The sequence below is a fragment of the Penicillium samsonianum genome (genome assembly GCF_028829775.1).
Source record: "Penicillium samsonianum strain IBT 33392 chromosome Unknown utg000007l_segment0_segment0, whole genome shotgun sequence".
Taxonomy (NCBI): domain Eukaryota; kingdom Fungi; phylum Ascomycota; class Eurotiomycetes; order Eurotiales; family Aspergillaceae; genus Penicillium; species Penicillium samsonianum.
In genome coordinates, this window is record NW_026643265.1 from 2,469,700 (window position 1) to 2,483,503 (window position 13,804).

At 50.0% G+C, this 13,804-nt stretch overlaps 5 protein-coding genes across 5 annotated transcripts; all 5 read right to left on the reverse strand.

Moving 5' to 3' along the window:
* Positions 1–214: 214 nt before the first annotated feature.
* On the reverse strand, positions 215–892 carry N7471_011805 (uncharacterized protein; the record flags this gene model as incomplete). The annotated part of the gene is made up of 2 exons (XM_057284524.1): positions 215–820; positions 875–892. The coding sequence occupies 2 exons, from the start codon at positions 890–892 to the stop codon at positions 215–217; spliced, it is 624 nt and encodes a 207-aa protein (XP_057130790.1).
* Positions 893–1,550: 658 nt separating this feature from the next.
* On the reverse strand, positions 1,551–4,439 carry N7471_011806 (uncharacterized protein; the record flags this gene model as incomplete). Its single annotated transcript, XM_057284525.1, has 1 exon — positions 1,551–4,439. One exon carries the CDS (start codon positions 4,437–4,439, stop codon positions 1,551–1,553), a length of 2,889 nt encoding a protein of 962 aa, XP_057130791.1.
* A 2,490-nt stretch (positions 4,440–6,929) lies between these two features.
* Positions 6,930–8,068, reverse strand: N7471_011807 (IPI1/TEX10 family protein; the record flags this gene model as incomplete). The annotated part of the gene is made up of 3 exons (XM_057284526.1): positions 6,930–7,843; positions 7,897–7,969; positions 8,021–8,068. The coding sequence occupies 3 exons, from the start codon at positions 8,066–8,068 to the stop codon at positions 6,930–6,932; spliced, it is 1,035 nt and encodes a 344-aa protein (XP_057130792.1).
* A 606-nt stretch (positions 8,069–8,674) lies between these two features.
* On the reverse strand, positions 8,675–9,226 carry N7471_011808 (Armadillo-like helical; the record flags this gene model as incomplete). Its single annotated transcript, XM_057284527.1, has 4 exons — positions 8,675–8,847; positions 8,970–9,080; positions 9,140–9,161; positions 9,212–9,226. The coding sequence occupies 4 exons, from the start codon at positions 9,224–9,226 to the stop codon at positions 8,675–8,677; spliced, it is 321 nt and encodes a 106-aa protein (XP_057130793.1).
* Positions 9,227–9,944: 718 nt separating this feature from the next.
* On the reverse strand, positions 9,945–12,597 carry N7471_011809 (GATA-type transcription factor; the record flags this gene model as incomplete). Its single annotated transcript, XM_057284528.1, has 2 exons — positions 9,945–12,171; positions 12,230–12,597. The coding sequence occupies 2 exons, from the start codon at positions 12,595–12,597 to the stop codon at positions 9,945–9,947; spliced, it is 2,595 nt and encodes an 864-aa protein (XP_057130794.1).
* Between the last annotated feature and the right edge of the window lie 1,207 nt (positions 12,598–13,804).

The window sequence follows — 13,804 nt, forward strand, 5'->3', positions numbered from 1 at the left end:
GACGCCCCTCTCTCTCCAACCCATCCATAAGCAATCCTACACATAGCCTTGACATGGAAAACATGAATTAAATGCGAAGATTTTGCTTCCATCGGGGTATATGTATGAAATCCAAAGCCAACAAAACAAGACCCCATAAATTAACAACAAGAAAAAACCCCCCGAAAGGGCCACATGTGAGCAGCCGTATTCACGATAACGAACAATAATTCCACTACCGGGAGCGCGAGCTCGCCGCCCCAGGCCCTCCACCGGGGGAGGCATCATGTACGACACACAGCAGGTACTTCCGATCCGGCACGACAACAATCTCATGTTTCTTTGTGCGCATTCTCAACAGCTTCACTTCCCCATCCTCGTCCCGATCGAGACCATCGCCGTCCCGGTCTTCCTCGCGTGCTGTGCCCGCCTCGTTCACGTAGTCGTAGTTAACATCCCAATGGCTGTCGTTGGGTCGCTGCACAGTGAGCGTGGGCCGCGATAGCGAGACACCGAGTGCCTCGGCACTGGAGACAAACGCGAAGATATGGGCAGCTAGTGTCTCAGCTTGCGAGGGTTGGTAGGGCTGTAACACGGTGGGCGAGGTAGGGGATGATGGGTCTGTGGGTTGGGCGGCGGAAAGAGGGTTCGGGTCGGTTGTGGACGGAGAGATTTGTGCGGTGCGAGAGCTTCCGTTTTCTTCGGTCGTTTGTGCTAGCTGTCCTGTGCTTTGGATGATGGATCCGTCTTTGCGGGAGAGAATCAAGGTGGATTGCACGCCCGGGCGGGAGGTGAGGTGCGAGAGCAGCGCGGTGACATGCTGGGGGACCTGCTGTGTGCGCTTAGGGGGGTTGTCAAAATATTTGAGCGCTTTTGGAGGAGAGATTGCACTTACTTGTCCTGAGTTCGCCATGATTGGGAGGTTCCGCGGGGAATGTGCAGAGTGTTGGTATGCGGTGTGGGGGGTTATGGTTAGGGTGGGTTAGACGAGCACTGAGCACCTCATGTCTTTGCAATTATTGCTGTTTCTGCTATGTACTTTCCTTCAGCTAAAATAATTGAAGCACATGGAGTTCAAGAAGTTGACTGCACTTGGGCGTCTCCAAAACAAATGACTAAGCATAGGGATGGGCACAAAAATATCAGGCATAGATAGAATCCTGCTATGAAGATCTCTAGGCTCTTCAGGTACTGGCGAAATGGGGAAATCTTAATTAATATCCAAGTAAATCCATCTCTACCATTAAAGATCTCCTAAGTGGTTTTAATTCTATGTAAGAGCTTTATATGGCGCACAACGTCAACCTCGACTCGGAACTATATAGATCTGATTTATTGTTGATTGCAGGGATATATAGCATAACATCCAGTGCAATAATATGAATTCAGAAAAATCAAGAGTAAAACAGAATGGTATCATGGAAAATATAAGCAAAGATAGACAGGGCCGGGATATGTAGAAATGGAAGCCAAAAAGATCATCGCAAGCCAATAAATGAGTAACGTCGTTCCGTCAGAAGCAATGAAGATGTAAAAAAAATATAAGAAAGGCAAAGTAAAAAGATCGTTATCTATCGTTTGCGGGCAATTCGAGTTCCACTCAAACTAGACTTATCCGACAGCCAACCAGACTCGATGTCTTCGATCATGTTGTCCAGCTGTTTGACGTTTGGCCGGCTATCTCGGTATGAGCTAGAAGTCTCAAACCCGCTGTGCTCACTACTGCGAGAAGAGCTGACCCAGCTGTCAGGACGTGATGTATGGCGGCCGGGATATTGGTGCGCAAAGGGAGCGCGTGAGGAGCCTGATGACATGTTCGGGTCGAGATTGAGACCCTCGAGAGGATTCTTGGCTCCGGCGTTGAGCGCCGCCATAAGAGCGGCTTGTAGAATCTGGTTCTGGCGTTCCAGATTCGCGACCCGGTCCTCGAGGTAGTGATCTATTTGAGGAGCAGCGCGGGTCTGTTGACTGCTGCTTTGAGACTCCCTCGATCTGTGGGTTGATTGGGAATATTGTGATTGAGGAGACGAAGCCTTCTCAAGACTGTGTATGCTGCGGCTTTGGGGTGTCATAGGCCGCGCGGGATTGGGGTAACGAAGTCGATTGCGGGAGGACATTGGCCGTGGATCCATTGTCTCATATCCCCGGCGTGTTGGCTGGATGCGCTGGTATTTGTCGGCCTCCCGGCGCGATTGTTTGGTGTCTATCTCTGGACCAAAGACCTCATCGTCTGATGATGGAAGCGGAGATTCGGGGCGAGATTCAGGGCGACTTTGTTGATATGTTTCGGGGAAACTCTCATGTCGAAGGCTGCTCCCTGAGCTGTCGCTCCGGGATAAGGTCGAACCTCGGTAGGGCCCCGGTGCAGGATGCGCCTCCATGTTCCTCTTTGGTGGCAGAATAGCGACATTAGGCGCAGTGTAGTTGCGTTGGCCAACCTTTCGCCCGGGAGGCGGAGGAGGTGGGTGCTGAGGAGGCGGAGCTGATGGGAGTGATGCAGTGGGTGGAGGTGATGGCAGACCAAATGGAAGATTCTTTCGACTGACTTGGGAATTGATCTGAAGCCCCTTCAGAACAGCACGTTTGCCATTAGACTTTGTAGGGGTAGAGTGTCCTAGGACTGGAGAGTCGGCCAAAGGCTGCCCCTCTGAGGCCTTTGCACCACATTCACTCGAAGGGCGTTCGGGTAGTTCTTGCATCTGAGGGATGCGCACGCTCGAAACACGTCCTCTGGGAGCGCAATGTTCCGGGGTTGGCTGGTAGTGTTCCGAAAGTGAAGTAGTAAACAAGCTTTCCTCGTCATCCGCCATTGACTCTCCAGCATCGACACCGCCAGGAGCGGTTGCCGGGCGCGAGTCAAGGGCACGGGGACCGTCAACAGCGGATTCAATCTCCTGGTCTTCAACCAGTGTTACCGAAGGAGAATGCAGATTGGAAGACAATGGCTCCTGATCAATCTCTCGAATAGAGCGAGCGTTGGTGTCCGGAGGACTCGGCGAGCATTTAGCTTTGGGCAGTGATGGCAGGGGTCTTGTAGGCACCGGGAGAGGAAATGCCTTCAGTGTGCCCAGGGACAACGAGAGCGGTCGAATTTTGGTCTCATCTTGAGAGGCAGAATCCTCTGAGATTTTTTCTATAGATAGTGCCGCTGCAGAAGAGGTCGCACAAGGTGCAAGAGTACCTGAGAACTTTGGTTCTGCCTCGCTCACTGGAGCATCTATGAAACCATTTGATAATTTTTGGGCCTCATTTGGAACTTCGGGTACGTTGTCAGAAGGTCCAGTTCGTGAGCTGGATGCCGGAGATGCTGTGGTATTTTCGATCGTTTGGTACCGAGGAATTGCTGAATTTCTCAATGCGCCCCTGCTAGATTTTCGAGGAGGTGCAACATCAGGGAAAAGTTTCAAGGTAGGCGACAATGGTGTCACATTGCGAGGAGAGGATTTTTCTGACTGATTTTGTTTTTGGCTACCAATGGACGGTTTAGGCTGTGGCTCTGTCCCATTCACAGCCACGGATGCGTTGATAGTTACTTGTGAAACAGGGTCGACACGGATACTCGACTCTGCAGAGCTAGATGGGCGTTGGATTTGCTCATCAATTGACACGTTCCTATAGGAATGACTGGTGGAGGCCAACGAGGAAGTTGGTCGGGTGATGTCATGAGGAATGGGGTCCGTAGAACTTGACGTCGGGATAGCTGATGGGGATTGGGAGGAGGCGTGATCGTTTGGGTGATACGGCGGCGGCATAGAATCGTCGAAATCGGAAGTGAGTGAGACTGCGACGTCGACCATTGAGCCAAAGTCATCAAGATCCAGAGAGCCCAAGCGACGTCTTGCCTCAGTTGGTCGCCTGTTGTCATCGACTTTGGCTTGCAGCCATGGCTGTCCAATGGTTTCTACATCTTTCTTTGATTTGGAAAGAGATCGAGAGAGAGAAAGTGACAGTCTTTCTTCTGGCCGCTTTGCCTCCTTTTGTCCCTTTGACTCCTTTGGGAAAGCCGCTGGAATAAGATATCCTCCCCTTGTTAATGCTTCGATTTGGCGCTGTTGGTCTTCTTGCTTTGACCTGGGCGACGATTCCTTCTTTTGTCGCTGTGCAAACTGCAAGAGGCGACGACGAAATGGCTTCAGATCCTGCTTCGGATCAGGCTTCAATTCTGGTTTCGATTCTTTAGGCGAGATAAGAACCGGAAGTGCAGTGGTTGTATCGGAAGGACTTGAGGGAGGTTGAGAGGGAGCGCGAGAGCGGGGTTGAGGTTGGGATGGAGGCTGAGATGGAGGCGGCTGAGAGGGTATATTTTGAGACTGAAAGAATCGAACCATGTCCACTAGGCTTTCATTTCTACCAGCTCTTTCAGCCGTACCTGCTGATCGGGCTTCAGGTCGTGGAGCACTGCCGCCTGGAGGCCTGGGGACGACCAGGGCCTTTGGTGGTCCAGTCTTTGTGGACGTCATGTTTGGGATCCTGCGTTTCGAGGGAGGATCAGGTCGATAAGTCCGAACGATTGGGCTTGGTGCAACGGCACAGTCATGCGGTGAATCAAACTGATGCATAGGGAAACGGAGCATCAATTACTGGCTGCTTTGCAATCCGGCAGTTCCCGGTTGTCGACATGAAAATCCAGGTTGCCCAACAGGTAAAGCAATAGACGATGCTATACTTCCCAAGTTAGAGAGATGAACCGAGGCACTAGCTCGGGAGCAAGACATGCTCACCTGCTCAAGAGGGCCAACACGACAGGGGCCTGAGAAGTTATATAGACGCGCGAGGAATATGATATGTCGACACAAGCTGACACCACTATACAGAGGGGGTGTCAATATGTACAAAGTCGACAATAGTTGACGAGGTGGCGTTCTGTATGGGAGAATCGAAACGAGCGAACAAAAGTCGAAACTGCGAGGTGGAAATAGAGAGAGTTTAATAGGATCCTGAGCTGTCGCATCCTTACTTGGAGGGGATCCTTGAACTAGGGCACAGGAGGAGTCCGGGGGGAACCCCCTCTCGGAACCTGGCAAGGTACAGATATACAGTTTGGTTGAGGCTAAAACGGTAGTACGAATCCGAAGGATCGGTCCTGCAGATAATGAAAATAGGTTCGTCCAAAGGGATTCGTCCGAGCAAGGTCTTGTGGAGAACCTTTCGCTCTAGACAACTTTGGCCATTAAACACGCTGTGGCACTCGCGATGTATAGTTTGGGATCAGGAAGGTAATATGACACAGCGCTTGTATGTCAGACTCGGTCGTGCTGATGCGGCTGCATGTTGCCGTCTGGGATTCGGTTTCTTTTTTTCCCTCCTTTCTTCTTCATTGTGTTTATTGTGGCAGTGACAATGCTGGCCAACCACCGAACAATCGCCAATCGAACTGCTCTTTCCTAATTGGCTTTTCTCCTTCTTGTCCCCCTTAGATATAAATGCAAGGGGTGGGGGGAAGAGAAAACGTCAAGTCCTGTACTCCGTAATCCGTCCTCCCCACCGGATGTGAGGTATCAGATCCAGCAGAACAAATCTTTCAAGCCAAACACACTTAACTTGTCGTGATCTTCCCGAATGAAGCAAGAGTTCAGATCGGAGTTGTGCAGATCCGAGTTTTTAGGGATCCTCCAGACGGGTAGAGACAGTCGATCATGGCCGATCTTTGGGTCAAAAGTACATACACGTAGATCGGGAGAATGAGAGGGTGAGATAGCTCACACTCAATTCTTGAACTATTGGAAATAAATAGGGGGTCAATAACACAACATTTTGATTTAAATCATTTCAATGACTTGAATAATATACCAATATGTCAATACATACGAGGTATGCATTCCATAGTACAAATCCTGCGGGATATACCTAGGTAGCCCTGTGGAACACTGATCTGATATCACTACATATATTAATCTATACCGGCATTAGAAGTGATAAAGCGAAACTTAGATGTGAGACCCATTCAAAAGTAGAAGAAATAAGATTCTGAAATGAAATCATAAACTGAACTCGATCATTATCCCTTGCCTTAATGTCCCACACATTTCCTATGTTGTACATAGATAGGTAGTACACCACCATCTCTACGATTTTCCTGCATTAATCTCCGAAAAAAAACGCTCTTCTTCACAGTTGCAGTGTTCAACTTCCTGGTCCTCAATTTCCCGAGCCCCAAAAATAAAAAATAAAAAGAAGTGCCAGACCCACGCTACAAGACATGTCAAGTCTTCCCCTCTTTGTCTTAAATGGGTAAAAAGGATATCCACTTCCAAGACCGCAAAAAAACTATAAGCGAATAATAGACAGTCTATCGCGTACATATCACAGCAAACATGTTCGTTCTAAGGCCTGGTTTTAGTCTTTGGGCCGGAATCGATCGGGAAACTGACTCGGAGTTGGTATTTCATACATGCATGTACGACATTTTAATGTGTTTAGAGCCGATCCAATAATAGGACTCCAGATATTTGATGTTTGCCTTCTTGGCGTTTGCAAAGAAATAGGCATCCAGTTCTCTATTCCTAGCACACTTTCTAAATTAATTTTCCATGAATGACGGTAGATTATTTTGCTTGTGGTTTTCTACCTAGGTAGCTCTATAGGGATGAATGACTAAGATCGTTGTTCCATGAAAAGATATATGAGATTCCAGCTTAAGGTTGTGGCTCGGGGCCTTGGTATTGTATATATCTTGCTTGTACCTGCTGCAAGGGCGCAAAGCCCACGACCATCCTGGCCGAAGGGCACACTGATGGGTCTATTCGGCGGTGGTTGCAGTTTTCGCAGGGCAAGACCGTCCGTAAAGACAGACGCCGTGGTATTGATGTCCGAGCTGGCTTGAATCGGATGCGTGGTCCACTGGTGGCTTTATAGGTAAAAGCCCGCAAAAAGCTCTAGGCCTCAGCCTAGGTCACGGTACCATTCTATTGGATGGATTTGGTTTTGCTCATAAACCTTGGCTGGACAATTCATGGGCCCGGTCCATACGCAATCGCTTCTTTTAACACCTTGCTCACTCCGGATGATGCACGGCCCAGCTCGCCACCTTCCTCTCTGGCGCCCTTAATTCCACGCTCGATTGCTGGCTGAAAACGAGTCGAGAACACGCGGTACCTATCCTCACGAGTTTCGTACATTTCCCCTTCCTCATCGCGCGGTTTCCCGAATAGATTCAGATATGCGAATGGGGTAGATGAGTCCGAGATCATGTGCTGGGCGGTTTGGCAAAGAGGGAACGGCCACTCAGGACTCTCGTCATCACCAGACATCTCACTATCGACACCGCCGGTAGTAGGTTTTCCGATCCCCGCATCCAAAAACATTGCCAGAGCCCCAAGCGTTTTGACCATGGGTTTGCCCTGGCTGCCAGACTTCCCAAATGAAGCCCGGCTTGAGGACCACTGCGATGACTCTTCAGTGTGCCAGCCCAAAACAGACAAGAAGCAGTTGAGTGTTTTGATCCATCCTCCCGCGCAGGAAACTGTTGATTCTCCCGCTGACTCAACCATCCATGATAGAATCTCCACAGCAGAACTACGGATGTCCGCTCCAAGATGGGTCATTCCTGCACGAACGTAGGGAAGCAGTTGCGCCACATGGTCTTCGACATCGCCCGCCGGCAGGGTCCGCAAGAGCTTGAGGAGCTGGGTCCGTACGCTGGTGGTTCCATCGAGGATGAGCGGCAGCAGAGATGGTAGAATAACGCTCACTGGTTGTGGCAGAGGCGAGTTTACTGGTCGAGAGGATATCGTGGTAGTCAGATAAGCGAGCGAGTCACGTCGTTGGCTGTCGGACTTGGCGGAGAGGAGAGATAAGTTATGCGTGAATGTGGCATTCGAAGTTGGGGCGGCAAGGTGGAGGGATTGTTGTGTGAGGACAATTGCTAGTAGTTGTGAGCATAACAACACATCAAGTAGCCAAAAAAAAAGTACATACACTTCGCTTTGAAACTAGTATCGGTGTAGTTGTCGGGCTTCGCTTTGGTTTTCCCAACCTTGAGTTTAGGTTTCTGCAGAGGTTAGCGGGTTGAACAAAAGAAACGTGGGTTTGCGATTCTAACCTGGAAGTCCTTTTGCTTATCCTTCCTTCTTTTAGAGCTGGACCCCATGGCTGCGCAAAGTCAATTGATTGTTGAAGATGGATGGCTGCCGGTGATTCTTTTTTTGCTCTGATTATCACACGTGATTTATCATATCAGTTGTCGCCTCAGGCACAAACCTTCCTGAACGGGAAGTATATTGTGATATTCTAGGAAATACTTCTTTTCCGTACAATCTTGCAGGTGTTTGCAATTGTGCCATATTATTTCGGCTGATTAAGAGCTGCCTATATCTATAATCCCTTTATTACAGAAATTTGATAAATACTTCATACAAACGATGTCGATCTTTCCAAGTATATCTAACTCAACGATCTGAGTCCGCTACAATAGTCATTCGGTATCTATTCGCTAGAAATATTGGCGTAACTGAGAACAATTTACATTCAGTACGATGAGAAGCGGGCATTTACCGGACTTTGATGTACAATTTGTTAAAATAAAGGGTAGGAGAAGGAATGGTGCCATCAAACCTCCCAATGGATGTATAACATCTCATGAAATTCCATTATATATAACAATTCTTTTGTAATCGGCTTCCTAGAGGCATTTAGCTTGTGCCTTGATCATCTGATTAGCAAGACCAAAATATGAAATGACTACCATAATCAGCAACTAACCACGAGACCCTCCTCCAAGGGCCTTAGCCACCGTCTCCTGCGCCGACTGCAGCATAGACTTGTCCCTCTCCAACCCATAGTCTCGCTCTTCTCTCTTACCACCCTGTCCAAATTGCCATATATTATCGGGTGTATCTGACAAGCGACGGGACGTCGCCTTCATATCCCCTGCAGAACGCAATCAGTCTATTTAGCTAGGGCACAAGAAACAACACGTGGTTCAACTCCAGATCAAAGGTCATTCGTCGTACGCACAATGCCCACGCGCTATCACCGCCGGAAATACGCACCGGGTTGGAGCTGTTCAGCTATCTTCTCGCGTGCATGACTGGCAGACTCATGGACGCGGCCGGTGACCCTATCTGTGGTATTCGTCTTGGTTGTGAATGGTTCGGAGGCTTCTGTTATGTGTGAGCTGGGTTCTACATGGCTGAGGGATATCCACGATATAGCTACTCACCCTCCGTGTTAGCCATCTTGCGCTGTTGAAAAGAATCAGCTTTGCCATGTTAATGTGTTGATGTTGACCGACTGAAAGAGGTTCCATACTGCCTTTCCAGCTATCTTGGTGTTGGTTTGATTGCTGGCTCAATACACTGCGATCTGACTTGGGGTTGTATGGCGTAGAAGTAATTTATTTGGAGGAAGCTTGAGAAGTAGCACCGCCCAACTATTCGTCGATATGACGTGGATTGTTTCCCCGGCTTAATGTCCGGGGGTGAAGTTAGCTGTGATGTCATTCTTCGCTCAGCCTGCAGTTGATGATGGAAAGAAAGTAGCACTTAGGGCTCAATTACACCCAAAGGTGATAAGCTTAACGTCGAGAGGGAATGAATTGGAGAAAATCATGATCATATTGAGGTCCAGGTCTAAAAGTACTCACGCAAGGATAAGAAGATCCATAATCAAAGCCTGCTCAGCAGCGCAAGAAATCCAAGAATAGATGAGTAAAATAATACTAAAAAAAAAGATAAAGACGGAGAGAGATGCGCACTTCTGCCCGGCTCCGAGCTGCGAGACAACAAAAGGAAACAAAAAAAAGCAAACATGAAAGGGAAAACATAATAAGCAGCTCGGGTCCCGGACAGACGCGGTTGTATCAATCAAATCAACAAAAAGCACACGTGACATATAATAATCAGGGAAAACATGAAAGTAATAAAGGAGCCACGACCGCCGGGGACATAAGTCGTGTAATACGTGAGATTATAGTGGTGGCAGCCCCGTCACACATCAAAAGAAAAGGAAAATGTGGTAGAAGCCAACTACAGACTCATCGTCAGCCACTCCCATTCCTGGCTCGCACCCTGCCCACCGGCGATACTGTGGTTCGCTGGGTTTGCGGCAGCGGGTGGTGCCATCGCTGGAGCTAATGGTACGACCTTGGACCGGCTTGCGGGAGCTGCTGACTTCGGGCTGTCGTCTGCGTCTGGTTCGGATCCAGTTGGTGCTTTTTCGAGTCTGCGCTGCCGTCTGGGTGCCACTTGCACACCAGCACGAGCCTGAGCGACGCCAGCCGGGGGACCGGACTTGGGCGGGGCAGCGGCAATTGGCACAACACCGGGTTTCCCCAAGGTGCTGGATCCATTGATCGAGGGTGGCGATTCAGAAGTGTTCATGCGGGACGAAATCGATGTGGATGGGGCATGCTGAATGGAGTTTTTGCGGGAAGATTTCTTAGATGACCGAGAAGTGCCAACAGCAAGTGTGTTGGCGCTGCTACGGTTTCGCTTCTTGATAACATCAGTCTTGAGCGAAAGTGGCCGGACAACACCGTGGAGTTTCAGGAACAGGCCACATGCATTGCACAGAGGCTGGCCTTCTGGATTGCGTCTCCAGAGAGGGGTGGTCTGGGTGAAACAGTTGGTGCAGGTTGTCGGTCCCGCGTTCGGGTCACCGTTTTTCGACCCACCAGGGCTGCCTGGTCGGGACGGCACCGCACTGCTGAGACCGGACTCTGGAGGGGTGCTTGGCGAGGGGTGGTTTGTCGGAGGCCCGCTGGCTGAGCCATTCAAGCTCTGACGGAGCAGTGCAGCAGCATTGGGGGTCGATGCTGTGCGAGGAACCTTCCCGTAGCGACGAGGATCCTGGTTCTGGTTGCGAACCTCGCTCACCGAAGCAGCGGATCCGTGCGCACGACCAAGCGTGCCTCCCTGGTTCCATTCAGGTGGGCCATCTATCATGTCTGTGGATCCTATCGTAACATGCTTGCGGTGGTGAGCACCGAAGCCTGGTAGCGACTGTATTGATCCAGGGAAACCTCCATCCCAATGAAGACCGGCGCTCATATCACCAGACTCATCCAAAGAGGCAAAGTCATTTGGCATGGTAATGCCTCCGCGTTCGCCAAAGTTGCCATCGTCATCCTCATTGTCTGAATCTCCACCAAAGGTAAACATGCTGCTGGCAGGCGCGGTCGTGGAGAACTCGCCATGGCCAAGCACCTGTGACGGGTTGATATGCTGCGGTTGTGGCACCGAAAATCCAGATACATGAGTGGTTGGTGGCCCTGTAACTGCGCTCCCTGGGTGAGATTCGCCGTTGGACATGTTGTACATATAACGTGGCTGCAGGGATGCAGACAGGTTCGACTGACGCTGCTGGATATAATTAGGAATGCGGCGCTGGGAGGATTCAGCGGAGGGCGCATCAGAAAAGAATATCGACTGCTCCCCTTCATAAATCGGTTGCGGGGTCGACACAGTGGACTGATAGCCAGAAGGCGGGGGTGAGAAGAACTCGGTTGAGTTAAGCGACGAGGCGAGCGGCGTCTGGGCATATAGACTCGAGAAAGGATTTCCTGCAGTCATTGGAGAATCTGACGGCGAAAAATGGAAATTTTGCTGATAAGGCCCGGCCGAATTGAGCCCGTGATCTTCGCTGATGCCATACGTATCCAACCCGTAGGGAATGTTAGAGTGCGTGTGATGGTGTTGAGGCCTGCGCGGGCCCACCGTGCCATTACCGGGAAGAGCGAAGGCAGAAGGTGGATGATCGAGCGAGTAATCTGGCAGTACCGCTGACAGTTCCGAATGCTGCGCCATCATGGCGTTAGACACCGGGGGAACCTGGGGTGAGGCGTCGGCAGGGCGCTTGCGGGTAGGAACAGAGAGACCGGCGAAGAACTGTCGCTCGTCGACGCTCGTTTTGCGGACCCGACGGGCAACGTATCCAAACTCGGAGTTTGTTCGCTGATCCTGGGGTTGGTGGGGGAATGAGGCGGCGGTCGACGAATCCATCATCGCATGGTCCTTGCGCGATTTAATAGGAATTGATCCAGTGGGTGTTGCTGTGAAGTGTCGATCAAGAGAAGGATGCGAGGAGTGTTCGGCGGGCGAATCAAAGGGAACAATAAAGTCATCCAGATTCATTGGATCCGAAGTGGCATCATGGTTCATATCGTGGGAAAGATCGGGGCCAGCGGGCGATACTTGGTCGGACAAGTGCATCTGCGCGATGCCGCTCGGTGTCGAGCTTAGAGTTTCCGAGGCACTGTTCGGACATCAGTATACCAGCCATGTGCTTCAAGATTCGCAGGAGTGTTTCTTACCGAGCCTGCTGCTCCCGTTCCTTGCGCTTGAGATTCATGGCCATCATTCGCCATGTCAGATTCTCCATGCGCTCTTGGTTGGGCAACTGAGACTTTGTCCTGGTATAGAGTTTCCAAATCTGAGCGGCCAGCGGATCTTTCCTTTGCATCTCATCAGGGTTGTCGCCACGGGATGCGCCGCTTGTCCATTCCGGAAAGATGGAATTGCCGAGGACACCATCATTGGCGTTGGAGGAACCAGAGGGACTGAATGGAGTGTCAAAGGAGAAGTCGTCGGACATCATATGAGAATCGGCGTCGAAGTCGGGGAAGGCCATAGGCTGGGATGGCCGGGCTCCCCCGTGCCCTCCATGATGTATCCCCTCCATAATCTCCGATGGAGAGGGTTTCAATGAGAGGGGAGAGGTAATTCAAATAGAGGCGACCGCGGGGAGGGGAGGGGATGAATGGCAAAAAAGGTGGGTTGGATTGAAATTCCTCCGTACCCGCCGTAAACGAGACCCTTGCCGGAAGTTGATCGAATGCAGCCAAGCGAGAGACGATTGGCAGGATTCAGCCAACGACCAGGGTCTGTCAACGCAAAACGCCTATTAGCACGGAACGGATCTTATGATAATAATATATGATAATAAGATAATTAAGCTGACGACTGGGATGAGACGAACGCACGATGGATCTGGAGACCACCACCCAGCCTCGACGCCTCTTGGGATTTCCTGATTTGTCGTGGAGGGGGGGGCTAGACCCTCCAGACGCTCATGCCCCGAGAAGATCTATCTTTTGATGGAAGAGGAAATCCTCCCGAGAATGACAAAAGGAAAGACGAGAATAAAGTGGCAGAGATATGAAAGATGAAAGACGGAGAGGAATGAGAGAAGGGAAATGTGTGGGAAGACGGGGAAACGGAGGGCAGTTTACTGCCGACCACGCAATGACAATAACCAAGAAGTATAAGTTAAAATCAAAGATGTACTCCGGGGGTTGTAGATAGAACAAAAGAACAGAAATAAAGCCAAGAAAGAGAGGGAAAGAAGAATAATATGATGTCTAAAGGCCCAGAGTGACGCTGAACAGTGAGTACTTGTAATCTATGTAATCTATATGTAACTTGACGTACCAGTATTACTGTTGTCACGGGGAAATGACCGATTTACGGCGCTTCGCTCGATTCCATGATTTATCCAATATGGATGTGCCACTCCCGTCTTCTTGAAAGCTGATTACTATGTACTTTTTTCCCCTTTATTTTCATACACACTATATATATAAGACCATTTGGACCTTTTTCCCCCTCCAATCAACTTGTGTCAAGGGAATACTTCAGTATCATCGGATCTAGAAGGTCATCTTTTCTTTCTTTGCATACTCGCACGGCCCCTGTGTTTTTTTTTGTTTAAAATATATCATATCGTCTGACATAGGTATTGTTTTTCGAGTATAGATGTGACCGGCATCTCAAATAATCATCGGCCCGAGTGGTCGCAAGCTCCGTACTAAATTGAAACTAATGTACCTCGCCCGCTCCTGTGAGTCGGGGCCGGTCTAAACGCAGGTACTATCAATCCCTATGGCTAG